General features: G+C 51.3%; 1 protein-coding gene across 1 annotated transcript in view; it reads left to right on the top strand.

Annotated features, from left to right (window-relative positions):
• The first annotated feature begins 361 nt into the window (after positions 1-361).
• Positions 362-16,850, top strand: part of Zbtb16 (zinc finger and BTB domain containing 16) — a 165,306-nt gene continuing 148,817 nt past the window's right edge. Inside the window, exons 1-2 of the mRNA XM_090319486.1 lie at positions 362-672; positions 3,580-4,936. Of these exons, the coding sequence (XP_090175612.1) occupies positions 3,669-4,936 (1,268 nt within the window). The 5' untranslated portion in view covers positions 362-672; positions 3,580-3,668. The remainder of the gene's footprint in view (positions 673-3,579; positions 4,937-16,850) is intronic.

Below are 16,850 nucleotides of genomic sequence, written 5' to 3'. Positions count from 1 at the left end.
CCAAAACTCCCGGGGCGCTTGACGCCCGGAGGGGAGGGGAAATCAAACCTCGGGGCTCCGGTGGGGGCGCCACCCCCGTCCCCCCCACGTGTCCCCACGAAGGGCTCCCTCGCGTTCCTCTCCCCTCGCCCCCGCTGCCCTCTGGGCTCCGCCGCCGAGCGGGGCGGCCGCCGGAGCCACCGCCGCAGCCGCAGCTAGATGTCAGGCGAAGCCCGGAGCGCGGAGCGCGGGGCAGGGGAGGGTGGAGGGGAGGGAGGGCGGGGTGGGGCGGGGAGCGCGCGCGGGCTGGGCCGGCGCGGGGGTGGGGTGGGGTGGGCGGGCTGAGCGCGGGGCCCGCGCGGGCGGGGGGAGGGCCGGGAGGGAGGGGGAGAGGGGGCAGCTGTGGGCAGGGAGCCGGGCTCGGCCGCCAGCACTAAAGATGGAGAGGCGCCGGGGCCTCGCAGGGGAGGGGGCTCGGCGTTGACGTGGGACGCGGCGGAGGCGCCGCCGCCGGTGGTGATTTGCTAACCTCGCCTCAGAGTGGAGTTGAGGGTGATGAGAGCGGGCACTGCGAACTGCCGGGCGATGCCGCCGCCGTGAGCCGCAGGAGAGCAACAGTTCCCCCACCCCGCCCCTCCCGGCGCCGCACACGCCCCTCCGCGGGCGCGCACACCCAGCCCCGGCTCCGCCGCGGTGAGTGAGTGGGGGGATCGGGGAGGGGGCGCCCCGGGGGTCGGCTCGGGTTCGGGGTGGGTGGGGGGGCGGTGCGAGACCGCCTGGGCCGCTGCGCCCCGGCGAGCCGCTTCCCCGCTTCCCCGGCGGCCGCATCCGTCGCCCGCACAGGTTGTGTGTGCGTGGGGGGGGGTCAGCTCACAGGAAGCGGGGGACCCCCCCGACTGTCAGCGGGGGCGCCGCTGCCTCTCCAGCCGGGCGAGAGGTGAGGGGGCAGAGCGGTTGGGCGCGAGCTGGGGGTCCGGGGCGCGGAGGCTTTGTAGCGCCCGGGGCCGGCGGAAGGGCTGGGAGCCGTGGGTGCTCGCGCGTCTGCGGGCCGGCGCGCGGGCGTGAGTCGGGGCTGGGGTTATTTATTTGTGTGTTGATTCGCTGGCCGGCTGGGAAAGCCCGAAGCGGAGGACGCCGACGAGTGGATCTGGAGGTGGAGAGCGGCGTGATTAGGACTCGCTTGCGTTTTGTTTCTCTTTGAAAAACAAAACCAAACAACCCCCAACACCCCAAAACAGGAAAAAAAAAACCCGTGGTGGTCCCCCTTTTATTCCCTTGATTGGACTTGATCATATCCCCCATACACACGCCAACCCCTCTTGGTTTTTCCGGGAAGGGGCCAGGAAGCTGCGGCGCCCCGGGCCCTCCTCGGCTCTCAGCGGCAGCGGCCGTGGCGCCGGAGCTCGCCGTGCGCTCCTGGCCGCGCGCGCGGTGGGTGCCCGGGCTCTGCACCTGATGCGTCCGGGACGCCCTTTCCCTCCGCGGGCGCCCGCCGGCCCGCCGGCTCGCCACTCCCGCACGCGCCCTCCGCGCGCACGATCCGCCCCGCGGACACCCCGAAAGCTGCCGGGCGCGCCCCGCGGAGACTGACTCCGCCGCCCCGGATCGCCGGCTGTGCGGAGGCCCGGGAGTCTGCTCCTCGCTTCCCGGGAGGGCATTCGGGGCCCCGGGGGGGGGGAGAGGGAGGGCTGGCGGATCCCCCTCTGGCCGGGTCTCCTTCCCCTCGGCGCTGCCCGGCTTTTGTGCTTCCTCCTCGGCCGGCGGCCCGGGTCCGCCGCCTCTCGCCCTCGCCGCGCGCCGGGGCATGCAAGCCCGCAGGGGCGCTTCGCCTTTGGCCCGATCTCTTTCGCTTTCTTTCCTTTTCCCAGCTCAGGCGCCCCGACTGCTGGGGAAAAAGTTGCCTCCCAAAGTTTGCCGAAGTCGTCTCCGAGTCCCGGCGGGGGTCGCTGGAAAGTAGGGGTGTGTGAGAGCGCAATCGATGGGTCGATCGCCGAGCTCGGGGCTGGCGAGCGCCGGCTTCCCCCACGCCGGCTGCGCCGCGCCGCCTGCGCCGGGCCGCGGAGCAGGGGACGCGGCCGCCAGGGCACCCCGATTCTTCCATCAGGACACCCCAAAAGGCTTGTTTTGGAGGAGGAATTCGGGTAGCCCACCCTGTGTTCTTTTCCCTACTCCCTCCTACTTCTCCAAAGCTCTGGATGTGTGTAGGCAAGCCCGGGGCGCCGAGGCGCGTGGAGAGGTCGGCTCGCCCTCCGTGGCCTGGGTGTCCACCCTGGGATGAGCAGCCAGTGTGTCTGGAGCAGCCCCTCCCCCCACATGAACTCTTTCCGCGGGAGCCCATAGGGCTGCCTTTTGAGAGGCGAGAGGTCAGCCAGACCCCGTGAAGAATGAGGGAGACCCCAACCCCCCCTCCTCCCACCCTCTCTCCAGATCGTTGGCTGCAGTATTGGCCAGGCCAGGCAGAGGTTGTGAGGGACCTGGGGCCCCTTGGGTCTTTCAGTCAGGCCCTGGTTCAGAGCCCTGGAAGCCTCTTATTGATCTGGCCAGGCCCTGGGAGGGGCGTTTCTCTCTCAGCCTTGTGTTGCCCTCATGGTGGTCTTCACTTTTACTGGAGACGCAGGTGCCTGTGGTAGTGAGGAAGGCTCTGGCTGAAAGGCACTGGGGAAAGAGAGGCCATTGCTCAGAGACTTTCTATGGGCTATGTAGCCGGCTGCTGGTCCTGGCTGGATTTGACTTGTCTCCTGGGGCTATCAAAGTGAGACCACAATAGAACATCTATCTGTCATCTGTCTGTCTTGTCTATCTGTTTATCTAATCTTGGTTAAGCAGGGATTTGAACTCCAGAATTTGAGCTTGCCATCATAGATAAATGCTCTACTACTTGAGCCACATGTCCCATTCAGCCCTTTTTGCTTTAGTTATAGTGTCACATAACTAAAGATGTGACTTGAATTGATGTCTGGACCAACCTGGACCACTGTCTGCCTATATTTACTTCCTGTGTGGCTGGGATGATAAGTACATATCACTCTACCCAGGTTTTTACCGGTTGAGATGGGATCTGGTGAACTTTTTGTTCCCTCTTTCTCTTCTTTTTGGCCAGAACAGGCCTTGAACCCAGATACTCTTGTTCTCTGATTCTCCCATAGGAAAGATTAAAGGTGTGAGCCACCACACCTGACTGAGGAACTTGTTCTGGAGATGAGGTTGAATGCTTTGATTGTGTAAAGGAAGGTGTTCAGGTCTTGTTGGTAAGGGTGTGAGCACTTTCTCGGCATGAAATGTCAGCCTCATTCTGAGGTTTAAGAGGGCTCCAGACTCCATAATTCCATTTCACTTGATACAGCACATGTCCCAGTGCTGTGAATTAGACAGAAACATTCTTGTGGCAGGAACTTCTCTTTATTCTCATCCTATCTACCTTGGGAAGGCGAATGGGTCATTTTCCAGTAAACCCTTTCTATTAGAGGTTGAAATCTCTGAGAACATGGTGCGGGGAGCTTGGTAGGGTAGGGGCACGTAGTGTTGAGTTCTTCCTTTTAGGAGCCCTGATGAAGCTCCCATCCCTCTCATCTCCCTTTCTTCTTCTCTTCTCTCTTGCAGACCCCTCCACTGGCCCAGGAAGCCCACCCTGCCCCACCTCGCAGAACACAGAGGAAAGAGAGCCCCATGCCTGAGCCTCGGCGAGCGCCATGGATTTGACGAAGATGGGTATGATCCAACTGCAGAACCCCAGCCACCCCACGGGGTTGCTGTGCAAGGCCAACCAGATGCGATTGGCCGGGACTCTGTGTGATGTGGTCATCATGGTGGACAGTCAGGAGTTCCACGCTCACCGGACCGTGCTGGCCTGCACCAGTAAGATGTTTGAGATCCTCTTCCACCGTAACAGCCAGCACTACACACTGGACTTCCTCTCGCCAAAGACCTTCCAGCAGATTCTGGAATATGCGTACACAGCCACGCTGCAAGCGAAGGCAGAGGATTTGGATGATCTGCTGTATGCTGCTGAGATCCTGGAGATCGAGTACCTGGAAGAGCAGTGCCTGAAGATCCTGGAGACCATCCAGGCCTCTGATGACAACGACACAGAAACCACCATGGCTGACGGCGGGCCTGAGGAAGAAGAGGATCGCAAGGCGCGGTATCTCAAGAATCTCTTCATCTCGAAGCATTCCAGCGAGGAGAGTGGGTATGCCAGCGTGGCTGGACAGAGTCTCCCCGGCCCCCTGGTAGACCAGAGCCCTTCGGTCTCCACCTCCTTCAGTCTTTCAGCCATGAGTCCCACCAAGGCAGCAGTGGACAGTTTGATGACCATAGGACAGACTCTCTTGCAGGGGACTCTCCAGCCCCCCGTAGGGCCTGAGGAGCCAATGCTGGCTGGGGGTGGGCGGCACCCGATGGTGGCTGAGGTGAAGACGGAGATGATGCAGGTAGATGAGGTACCTGGTCAGGACAGTCCTGTGACAGCAGAGTCCAGCCTCTCAGGAGGGATGGGAGACAAGGTTGAGGAGAGGGGCAAAGAGGGGCCTGGGACGCCCACCCGAAGCAGTGTTATCACCAGCGCTAGGGAGCTGCACTATGGGCGAGAGGAGAGTTCTGAGCAGCTGCCCCCCGTAGCTGAGGCTGGCCAGGGACCCCCAGGCCGACCAGATCCCCCAGGGCCCCTAGCAGAGAAACATCTGGGCCTCTACTCCATGTTGCCCAACCACAAGGCCGATGCGGCGTTGAGCATGCCATCTTCCGTGACCTCTGGGCTCCACGTGCAGCCTGCGCTGGCTGTCTCCATGGACTTCAGCACTTACGGGGGCCTGCTGCCGCAGGGCTTCATCCAGAGGGAGCTGTTCAGCAAGCTGGGTGAGCTGGCTGTGGGCATGAAGTCTGAGAGCCGGCCCCTGGGCGAGCAGTGCAGTGTGTGTGGTGTGGAGCTGCCAGATAACGAGGCCGTGGAACAACACAGGTAGGTTCCATTCCTGGTCCTGAACCTGAGCCCATCTTCCAGCCCCGATACCCCACTTTCACACCTTGGCCCTTCCTACGACTAGGGGTGGTGGTGGTGGTGGGACTTGGCTTCCTTGTGTCCTCTGCAAAAAACAAACAAACAAACAACAAAAAATAAGACATTTGCTGATGTCGGGTGGACACTACTCAGTGGGCAGTGGGGTAAAGCGGGGGGTGGCTACACAAAACATGGGGATACTCATGGATGCAGCTTCTTAATAAGCTTCTTCTCTTTCTTCTTTGCTTTCGGACTTCCCCTTTTTTACCCCCTGTGGTGTCATGTGTGCGGCTCTGTCTGGAGTAATTGATGAAGAGGAGTACGAGCGATTCAGGATGGGGAGGGGCTCCGTGACCTATATCTGGTCACATCACCAGGCTTCGGGTTCTCCTGCCCCCCCTCTCCCTGTGAGTCCCGTACACGCAAGCTGTCACTGACTGCAGCCCGGGAAGATGGAAGAGGCTCAACAGTGCTTTAGGTCCAGTCCCAAATGCCCATTCCTTCCAACACACGTAGTGCCAGTTGATTCATATTCGAGCTGGAGAAGGATCCTGGATCTTGCAGCGTGTGTAGTCTCTTCCTTATCCCATCTCTGCACATGTTGAATGCGGGGCTGCTCCTGGCCAGCCTTGGCTGTCCTCTGGCTTCCATTTCCTTCTCTGTGGAATAACCTTTCACCAAGCTCTTAGGACGGACTTGGTTCAGGAGCAGGCGCTGTATCTGGGGCTTCTTTTTTGATACAACAGGTTTGGGAGGGAGGAGTGTTCTCTTACAAAGATGCTGAGACCCAGGCTTCAAGTCTCTTTTTCCACTTTACATAGAAAACAAGAGGCAGAGCTGGATTTGAACACAAGACTTAGATCAAACCCTTGGGCCTGAAGGCCAATGGGAATTAGATGCGTGTGTAGAGCACAGGATTGCTCCCTGGATATGGAAGAAAGGACAGAGCAAGTCTGCAGTGGCTTTATTTTTCCCTGTCTTCTTGTTTCTGTCATAAACTATAGGCTGGTCACTCACCCTCTTCTCTCTGCGTCTCTTAATTGATGTCTATAAATGAGTCTTTTATTTGTTGTTAACATTTCCTAGCGTACTCTCTGACCTGACTTTATGCTGATCTTGGGTGGATTTTGCACCCACTCTCCCTCCCTCCCATCCCTTTATTGCTCATTTAGGTAGGGGGATGTGAGTGGGTAGGTGGGGGGACTGGGAAGCAGATTTTATCACCCCTGGCCGCAGCGTGCTCCAGAGACTGCTCAGTCTGCTGCTTTGAGCTTTACCTGTGGAAAGTGCTGCCGAGCTAAAAGTAGCCGGATTTTTTCCGGTGGGTGCAAAAAATAACCGCCGCTAAGGCGTGCCTTCTTGATGCTTGTGTCCCTCAGAAACAGACGGATGATTTCGTGTTTGTTCTCACTCAGACTTTCCTAAGGAGGAAACCCCCTCCCCAAAGTTAACCAGGTACATCTCCCATCTTCTCCGGATGTGAATTGTATCAGCAGCTTGCTGGGGGAAAATGGGGTATGGTGGAAAGTCATTTCCTGCACCCCGGATCTCATCAGGTCATGGTTATTTTTTCTCTACCTGATAGACCACAAAAGGTGTCACTGGCCTATTGGCTTTGTTACGTGGCAGTGCGCACAAGTGGTCTAATTAGCTATGTTTAGTAGTGGTGATAGTTTAAGAGATTTGTGTTTCCTCCAGTTCGCAATACTCACTTTGTGTGTGTGTGTGCTGGTTCTTGAACTCAGGCTCTTATCTCTCAAACGTAGCTTTTTTGCTCAGGATAACACTCACTTCTGGCATTTGGCTGGTTGACTGGATAAAACAGCCTCGTGGGTGTATTTTCTGAGGCTAGCCATCAACCACAGTCTTCGGATCTCAGCCTTCTAAGTAGCTAGAATTACAGTCCTGAGCCACTGGTACCCGGTTATTGATATTCACTTTTTTTTTTTGCCAGTCTTGGGCTTGGGCTCAGGGCCTGAGCACTGTCCTTGGACTTTCTCAAGGCTAGAGCTCTACCACTTGAGCCTCAGTACCACTTCCGGCTTTTTTCTATGTATGCGGTACCGAGGAATCGAACCCAGGTCTTCGTGCATGCTAGGCAAGTTCTCTACCACTAGGCCAAACTCCCGGCCCCTGATATTCACTTTTTAAGATGGAGGTGAGGGCTAGGAGATTGGCCTAGTGGTAGAATGCTTGTCTAGCATGCACGAAGCCCTGGGTTCGATTCCTCGGAACCACATACCCAGAAAAAGCCAGAAATGGTGCTATGGCTCAAGTGGTAGAGCGTTAGCCTTGAGAAAGCTCCAGGATCATGCCTGAGTTCAAGCCTCAGAACTGGCAAAAGAATAAATAAATAAATAAAATACGCTACAATAAAATAAAGGGAGGTAATCCATAGGGTTAGAGCTGTAAGTAAAGAAATCAAGTCTAGAAATCACTAGAGCTACATCAGGTTATTTCACATGGCTGCAGTGAGCAACTGAGCCAACTGTCTGCCATCTCGGTTTGGTCTTGTGTTTCCTCATGCTTCCTCCTCCAGGGTCTGCATTTGTCTGGGGGGTACTGCAGACAATGTCCCTGTCCTCATGAGCAAGTGACAGGGAGACACTGGTCCTCAGTCCTTAGTCCTCACACTGTGTGGGCTGGTGATAGGGAGAATGGAAAGTCGGTGTTCTACACTGAGGAGCTGGACCTGTGGCCTTAGGTGGACACCTGTGGGAGCCTGAAAAGGTACAAGGAGATGTTCCCGTGTGTTCTTGACCTGACTGCATGGTGCCTGGATAGACAGCACTTTGAGGGAGGCCTTTTCCTCTCCTTCACCCTCAAGTTCTGAGGTTCATGTGAGAGCTCCCTCATTTCTTGACCATTGCTCTGTCTCTCTCACCGTCTTTGCTTATCAGCAATCTGAGAAATATTCAGATGAAAGGAAATCGCCACCATGAGTACAAACAAAGGGCAAGGCAGAAAACCCAGTGGGATATTGTGATGCCAGGAAGCTGTGGAATTGGCTTGGCTGGAATTCTCTCTCTCTCTCTCTCTCTCTCTCTCTCTCTCTCTTTCGTGCGTGTGGGTGAGCGCCATTTCCAGTTTTCTGGTGGTTTATTGGAGACAAGAATCTTACAGACTTTAGAGCCTGGGCTGGCTTTGAACGATGATCTTCAGATCTCAGCCCCCTGAGTAGCTAGGATTACAGGCATGAGCCACCGCGCCTGGCTCAGCTGCATCCTTTAGGCAGGTGAAATAGTGAGCTCTGGACCCTGACTTCCCCAGGGCATGTGTTACAGGAATGTCTGAGGGACAGTCATACCAGGCTTCTACAAGGATGGCTCTCCTGCTCTAGCTCTGTGCATTCATTCTCTCCGTCTCCCTCTCCTCCTTCTCCTTTTCCCTCCCCTTTTCTCCTTCTCTACCTTCCCCTCTCTCCCTCCCTCCCTCCCTCCTTCCCTCTTTTTCTCCCTTTCTCCCTCTCTGAAAGGCCAGAACAGTTTGCATATGGACTGGTTGTGGTCTAGGGACCATCTCAACTGGGAAACGTGCACTGTATCATTCTCAACATCGAACATTGTATATATATATATATATATATATATACTCACATGTATATGTGTGTGTATATGTATATATACGATACCGGGAGCAGCGTAGACTTAAGTCCTTATTTATAGCCCTCAGTCTTTGACAGCTGGTGTGTTTATACGTTCCTGGATGTGGTGCTACATAATCAGAGTAGGGCCTGAATTTCTATAGAATGATGTACATCTTATACAGAAAAGCCATCATTATCCTGTGCAGACTCATTAGAAGCTCTTGTTCTTTTTGGAAAAGAGGCTCAGGTACCATGAAGACTGGACCAGTGAGTGGCCATCTCACTGGGCTCTCGTGTGCAGCCCTTCCCACAGGCCTCTTGGGGCTGGCTCTAGGCTGCCATGCAATGGCGATGTCAGAATTCTGCCTGACCCTTTGTTTCTCTCAAATGAACAGCTGCTCTGTTTACAGTGGAAGACCATGTAAAGGTCCCTTTTGGCAGATTGCCTTAAACTCTTTATTCCTTTTCATTGTTTTCTAGGTGTCTCTGATGTCCAGATGAGCTCTGTTTTTGTTTTTTGTGCTGGTACTGGGACTGAACTGACGTCCTTGGCACTGTCCTTTCGCTTTTATGTTCAAGGCTAATGCTCTACCATTTGAACCTCAGCTTTTGGCTGGCTAGATAGAGATGAAAGTCTCTTGGATTTGTCTACCAGGACTGCATTTGAACCATTCTCCTCAGTTCTTGGCCTCTTGAGTAGTTAAGATTACAGGCATGAGCCATCAGTACCTGACTCCATGTTCTATTTGAAACAATGGGTGCAATATGAATCATGCCTTTAAAAAAATCAGCTTTAGGGCGGGGAGCATGGACTTGTGGCAGTACGCTCGCCCAACATGCATGAAGCCCTGTGTCCGATTCCCTGGATCTGTGGCTCAAGTGGCAGAGTGCCAGCCTTGAGCAAAAAGTGTCCAAGGACAATACCCAGGCGCTGAGTTCAAGCCCCAGAACTGGCAAAACAAACAAATAAATAAAATAAATCAGCTTTAGCATTTTCTGTTTTGTGAACCTCTTTAATGACCATTTTTCTCTCCCAGCCCCACTGCCTTAGTATGTAAGGAAGTCTAGGGTCATGATCCTTGTTTTGTAAATATGAAGTCTGAACTGTTCCTAACACTAAAAGGTTCTTTATCAGTTTGTGGCAAACTCATTTGTGCAAAGCCTGATCCCAATTGATGCTATATTTATCCCACTTATTTTGAATATTCATATGTTTTGCTGCAAAAATATTAATGTGTTTGATTACAGAATGCCGTCCTAGTCTGCACCGGAGCTGTTAGACACAGGCACCAGAGTGCCTTTCTGAAATCTGAACAGTTCCCACTTTTGAAATATGCAGCAGTTTGGGGTACAGAGTTATGGGCCATTACCAGCCCCCGGTTTGCTTATTATGGGTACTGGGGCTTGAACTTAGGGTTTAGGCACAGTCCCTTAGTTTTTCACCATTCAGGTCTGGCATTCCATCACTTGGGCTGTAGCTTTGCTCCTGACTTTTTTGGTAGTTAATTGGAGATAAGAATCTCATGGACTTTCCTGCCTGCACCGATTTTGAAAGGCAATCCTTACAGATCTCAGCCTCTGGAGTAGCCAGAATTACAGGTGTGAGCCATAGAAACCAAGCTATGAGTCCCTGATTTAGAGAAAAGGAAAAAACTGCTATTTGGAGTAAGTAGGTGACTTGCCTGTGGTCACACAGCTATAAATGGATAGAGCCAGGCCCCGTGCTGTCTCCCCTAGTTCACAGTTCTGGGTGTTCCATAGCAGCCCATATAAGAACATGGAGATTGCTGCTCTGGGTCACATCTATCTGACCTAGTCTTTGGTTGCCGGCACCATCCCAAGATGCCGCTGTTGGAGGCTGTAGCCATTTTCCCTGACGTCAGTTCTAAAGGTCAGGTGTATACAGGCCTCTCTTAGCAGCTATTTATGGCTACTCTGTCATTCACAGATTTGTCTAAATCCTTTCTAGAATCCCTGTCTGTTTCCAGGAAGTATCCTTTGGGGGTTGAGGAATGACTTCGGTTTCTAACCTGCTGGACTTCTTCTGGAAACCCGATCTTTGGGAGATGTCTTTTTTGGTTGTGAAGTTGGAAAATGGATGGCCTTTGCAAGAGTTTGCCCAGCCATTGTGAAGGCCAAGGCTCTAGAACTCAGCTCAGAACTTACTATTTTTTTGTGTGTGTGGTGGTACTAGGGAGTGATATCTGAGCGTTGTCTCTTAGGTTTTTCACTCAAGGTTAGCCCTTTAACCCTTGAGCCACAGATCCCTTTCTGGATTTTTGCTGGCTAATTGGAGACAAGAATGTCTTAGACTTTTTACTCAGGATGATTTTGAACAGTGATCTTTATATCTCAACCTCCTGAGTAGCTAGGATTACAGGCCTGTGCCACTGGTACCTATTTCTTTTCGCTCTGTTACCATGGTCAGTCTCCTTTTTGGCATCCACAGTTTTATTCATCGATAAAATGAGACATAGTGGGTGAGCTTTTTGTGTAGATCATTGAGCTCTTTAAGCACTCTTTTAACCCCCTGTGTTAAAACCCACTTATAACTTCTTGAACTCTTCTTGGCTAGTTGTATTTTACTTGGTTTTGGAGGATAGATTGACAGGTCAGCTAGCCATGATGGAGTCAGTTTGATTTGCTTCTATCTGCTTTGATTTCATTCTTTACTATTTTAGCTTGCTTAGGGTTATTATGCCATCGGGGCACAAACTTGGGCTCTTGGAACTTTTGAAGACGACATCTTTTATTTTCCAGTGGAGGAAAATTTGCTTACTCTTTCATTTGAGTGAGATGTCCCATGTCCCCTTTCAACTTGCTATTAATAGTGGATGGGGTTGCTTATTGCTGGGTGGGTGAGCAGGGGACTAGAGAGTTGAATAACACTTCTCTGCCCCCCCATGTTCTGGAAAAACCACTATGAGGCTTTAAAATGTCATTATTCAAGACTGTTATAACCAAACCCCCATTTGTACCTGTTTCATATCTTGCTAATTCACAAGAAAAACATTTCCAGTGATTTTTTTTAAATGACTGAAACAAGTTCAACTGAAACGCACGTTAGATGAGTTATTTTAATGACTACTAAAGATTCTCTTTTGTCATGTTAGTTGAGAATGCTGATGGCAGTTATTCTGGGTGATGGAAAGATTTGCCACTATTTTCTGGCTATCTCCAACCCCGAATTTATATATCTTGGCTGTACATTTTTACTTCTCTGAGCGGGAATCTTGATCTTACTCTTTCCCCACCTATTCAACTCTGGCTCTGGCTGTGTGTCTCTGTGCGCTTGTAATAACAGTGCCTTCTCGCAGGATTGTTGTGAGGATCAGTCGGTATAAATATTCACTCAGTGTATGCAGTGGTGTCATGCTGTGTGTGCCATAGGTATTTACAATTGTATCCAAGTGGGTCATACGAGCAATGTCTTCCTGTGGGTCCAACTCTGCTTCTCCCAGACGATTGTCCTTCAATCCAGTGCTGTGGTCCTGTAAACCAGCTGCCTGGGGCTGACAGCATATGCACCTGTATCTTCCATGAGAAGCTAGAACTGTTGTTCTGTGGCTGTCAGGGTACTTTTGGTCCCATTGACCTGAGGGCCTGGTGAGTCATTCCAGTTCTCGTTTAAATTTAGCTGGGCAGCACTCCATGCTGTCAGCTCCCAATGGAGCTTGCCAGTTGCAGCATCCAGTTGCCCAGATGCATGTCAGGCATGCAAATCGAGTGGAGCTGGACTACCAGCTTACTGAAAGCACTTGGAGGGACCTGGGTGGCCCTGGAGATGTGTCAGAGGTTGGGGGCCGGGGGTGGTGTGTGGATTCAGGGACACGCTTGTTGTTAGCCAGGTTCTGTGCCAAGGATCAACACCTCTGTACTAGGGAGCTGCTGGTTCCACATCCCTGACCTCCAAGAGGTTACTGGACTTGCTCATGATAAACTAGGAAGGGGTGCTGAGATTCGAACCCCAGTCTTCTGGCTCTTTGTTCTCTGAAGCTGGGTGATTGACTCTGGCCTCTCTCATTTTCTTCTGATGACAGGAGAAGGAGACAGTAGCCAGAGTGCCACCCATGGCAAAGGTTCAAGTCTTTTGGGTTCCCAGACCTCATAGGTTTGAGAAGTTTGTTTACTCGTTTCTGATACTGAGACCAGCTTCTGGGGATAGCAGCCTTTCCCGCTAACTTGAAAACCCGCCAATGAAAAGACGAAATCTGTTGACAAAAATAATATTTAAAGAAAAATCCCAAATAATTCATTTCATGCCAGCACAATCTACTATTCAGAGCCCTGGTTTGGTTTTGCTCATTGTGCGGGCTCAGGTGGGAAAATCCAAGAGGCTGGGTGTTGCCCATGTGAGGCTTACCTGTACATTCTCAAAAGGCCATGGGACACTATTCCTGCCAGCATGGAAGCTTCAGCTGAAGACGAGGGGGCGTCCCCGGCTTCATTCTACATTCCCTGCTTTGTACTTGAGACCTGATTTCCTTCAGTGTGAACAGATCATGTTTGATACTGCAGTTGGAAGGCCTGGAGTTAGGTCAGAGTAAGAGACCTTCTTTACCACAGAAGAGCACAACGAAGGAACTTACTGGTCATAGACATTTTGATGGTCCTGGGACCGACAAAGGGTGTGTGGATCTTGTTTTCTTTTTTTCTTTCAAGTTTCCCCTTCTTAGGGGCCATTTGAACTCTCCCATCCTACTCCCCCAAATTGGTTTAATTTAGTTTAGTTTTTGGTCCGTCTTGGGGCTTGAAATCAGGGTCTGGACACTGTCCCCGAGCTTCTTTGTGCTCAAGGCTAGCACTCTACCACTTTGAACACAGACAGTGCCTCTTCCAGTTTCCTGGTGGTTAGTTGGAGATAAGTGTCTCATGGACTTTCCTGCCCAACATGGCTTTGAATCATAATCCTCAGATCTCAGCCTCTCGAGTAGGTAGATTATAGGTGTGAGGCTCCGGCACCCCTCCCCAGCCCAGAAATTAGAAGGAAAGATGCTGACATGTTCAGAAGCTATAATCACCAGGCTTACTAAAGACAACCACCACGCCGTTATGTTTGCCCGTGACAAGGCTGTTGAGCAGAAGCAAAAATGAGATCGCGTATAACTGAAAGCACATGGCAGAAACTCCAATGTCATCTTGTCTCCCTACCTCCTGCTTCTCCATGACCCCAGCTTGACAAGGGAGCCTCCTGCCACCTTCTCCCCGGTTGCTCTCTAAGTGGATTAGCCGAGCGTTCTGATCTTGCTGCCATTAGGCCTGTTGGCACGACTCTCTCTGCAGTAGTGAGAAGCAGATGTGGCTGCCCATAATGGCCCTGAGGATGATCCATCAGACCCTCGGCACTGGGGGAAACATTATTAGTGTTAATTTGGGGGAGTCATTTATGGTAGCTAGGGGAAATGTGGAGAGATTGTTAGAATTTTATTTATTTTAACCGGATCCGCCAGGTTAGATGCTGTAGGAATCTACCATGTCTAACTCTTCCCCCCACCCCCTCCTCTCCACGACCCCATTCCCCAGCATTTCTTTAAAGGCCCCTCCTCAACCCTGAAGCCCAGACCTGATTACTTCCAGAGTTGGAGTGACAACTTAGCAAGCTCTTGTTTCTTGCCCATGTACCTTATTAGTAGCACCTGGCATCATAAGCCACTAATAGGAACCATTGCTCCCCTCCTGCCTGGCCAGTGACAAGCAGGCCTGTCAGCCGGAGCTCGCCGTGCGAGGAAGTTCTTATTAGCTTTATGGTCAGGAGAACTTGTCCTGTTCAGGAAATGAATGTTGCTGCTAAAGGTCCCTGGCCCTGACCCTGGCAGCGTAACCTGTGCGGGCCGGGAGACCCCGTGCAGGATGCTTGGATTTGCAGCCCCTCTCTGGTTCTTGTCATATGTAAGGAGGGGATCATTGTGGTATGTTGCAGCCTTGAACTTTTGATTTATGCACTGAGCGGGACTTAACCCTTTCTGTGCCTGGATGGCTGGGAACTGACAGCCGTGTGTGTGTGTGTGTGTGTGTGTGTGTGTGTGTGTGTCTGTCTGTCTGTCTGTCTGTCTGTCTGTATATGACTATACATCTGTGCATACACATGCACCCACTTTCATGTGTACATACATACAAGTCTGCATGCGTGTTTACGTGCAAGTGAATGCATGCTTGAACATGTACTTGTGGGCATGTGTGTGTGTGTTATATGTGTACCTTGGGTGTGCGTGTGCATGCAAGTAGATGTGTGGGTGGGTACATACACACATATGTGGCATCATGTATATGTATGAGGTATGAAGTATTCCAGCCAATAGGAGCTGGCTGGTGTGTGTTGTATCTTGAAGTAAACTTGGGGTTTAGTCTTCTGACTTTTTTTTTGTGTGTGTGTGTTTTGCACATTGTCCTTTATTTATTTTTTTAATTGTAATTAATAAAAGGGTTACATGATATTTGCCAGATAGAAGGTGCATTAATTCACATATATTGATACCCTTTCACATGTCTTGGTCCCCATTTCCCTCCCCCCAACCCCCACCCCTCATCTTGTTTTCCCCCCTTCCCTATCCAATTTCAAATAACCAAATACAAATAAATCCAATATATCAGATAACAAAGTGAGATACTGTAACAATATGAGATAACCAAGGGACAGTAAAGGAGATGAGAGATAACATAGTACATTAAGGATAACAATCACTCATTATATGGCTTTTGTTTCTATATCCTGGAGGTCCTTTCATTTAGTGTCATACTATATGGCCTTATGTATCAAGGTTTTTTTTTGACCAGTTCTGCCACTTGAGCCTCAACACCACTTCCGGCTTTTTCTATGTATGTGGTACTGAGGAATCGAGCCCAGATCTTTGTGCATGCTAGGTAGGCACTCTACTGATAGGCCAAACTCCTGGCCCCAGTCCTCTGACCTTTGAAAGTTGTGTGACCTGGGCCGGTAGCATCCCAACTTTCTAGTCTTAGAGGTGAAATTAATGGTAGTGTATTGCTAAGTGGAGTGTTATGGCCAGAACATACAGCTGGGCATCAGGCTGCTAGAAGGGCCTTGATTGTAGAGGTTGTGGCAGCTTCCTTAATTCTTTCCCCGATGGTAAAGTGTTTATATTTGTAATTTTAAAAATAGTACTGGAGGGGCCGGGAGTTTGGCCTAGTGGTAGAGTGCTTGCCTATCATGCACAAAGACCCGGGTTTGATTCCTTGGTACCACATCCATAGAAAAAAAAATAGTACTGGAGTTACAACTCGGGGCCTTGTACTTGCATGGAGTGTGCTCTACCACTTGGGCCACGCCTCCAGTCAAGTTTTTAAAAAAGTTAAAAAAGAAATAGCGTAGTGCGTTTTCCTGTTTACCACCCTCAAGCCCTCAAGCCCTGGGGAAATGCCACTCAAGTCGCCTCCTTCCTCCCCTCCTCTGCAGCAGTGTTTCTAAATGTGACTTTTGTAGAGAGCAGTGGTGTCTGACCTCGTTCTTGAGGGAAACTTCTGCCTGACACTTTTTTAGAAAAGATGTTTGTGCATCCTTGTTGTCGTCTGGCAAATGGATGCGTTACTTCTGGGGCTTTGGCTTTGGCGGCTGCTGCTGCTGTTCTAAAGGTCCCTAGTGACTGAGGGGTGAATTGCTCTTTGAGGGGAGGTGTGCTGGACTAGATAAAGGGTCAGGGATGTCTTCTCAAGAACTTCACTGCGAGCCTGTCCATCTGCCTTGTGCTCAGTGAAGGCATTGTGAGGTTGCGTGCCAAAAGAATGGGGGAGAGTGGTCAGGGGGTGGGTGGAGGCCCTGAATTTTGGAGAACAGGTTGCTGCCTGCTTTCTGGGCATCCACACCCTAGGGAGACAAATTCTCACCTCCTTGTAGGCATTTTTTTTTCCTTCTGCATCTCTGAACTTGAAAAACTGTGTATCTCAGATTCAAAAAAAAAAAAAAAAGTAGCTCTAGTTACTTCAGAGCAGGTGGAAGCTGCTTCGAAGGCGTTCTGGGAGTATGGATTGGAAAGTCAACGCAAAAGTGAAAATCGTGACAGTTGTCCCCCAAATGATGTGCTAAATTAAGGAACTGTTAACATTTGGGAGTCTTACCTCCCTGCATCCCCCCCCCCTCGCCCCCACCCCTTTGGCAGAAGATGGTACCTAAAAACAATGTGGAGCGGCTGCTAAATCGAGTGACTCTAAAAACACATTTCTTTCCTTGAAGTTTAGTGCAGAAGAAGAAGAAGAAAAAAAAACCAGATTGGACTTAGAAAGGATGAAGAACCGCTAGAGGGTTGTGTGCCTGGCTTCTTTCCTCAGTTTCCA

Source organism: Megascapheus bottae, chromosome 27 (genome assembly GCF_031878675.1).
Source record: "Megascapheus bottae isolate mThoBot1 chromosome 27, mThoBot2.hap1, whole genome shotgun sequence".
Taxonomy (NCBI): Eukaryota; Metazoa; Chordata; class Mammalia; order Rodentia; family Geomyidae; genus Megascapheus; species Megascapheus bottae.
Note: the sequence above shows the minus strand (reverse complement) of the source record. Positions and strands in the feature narration are given on the sequence as shown.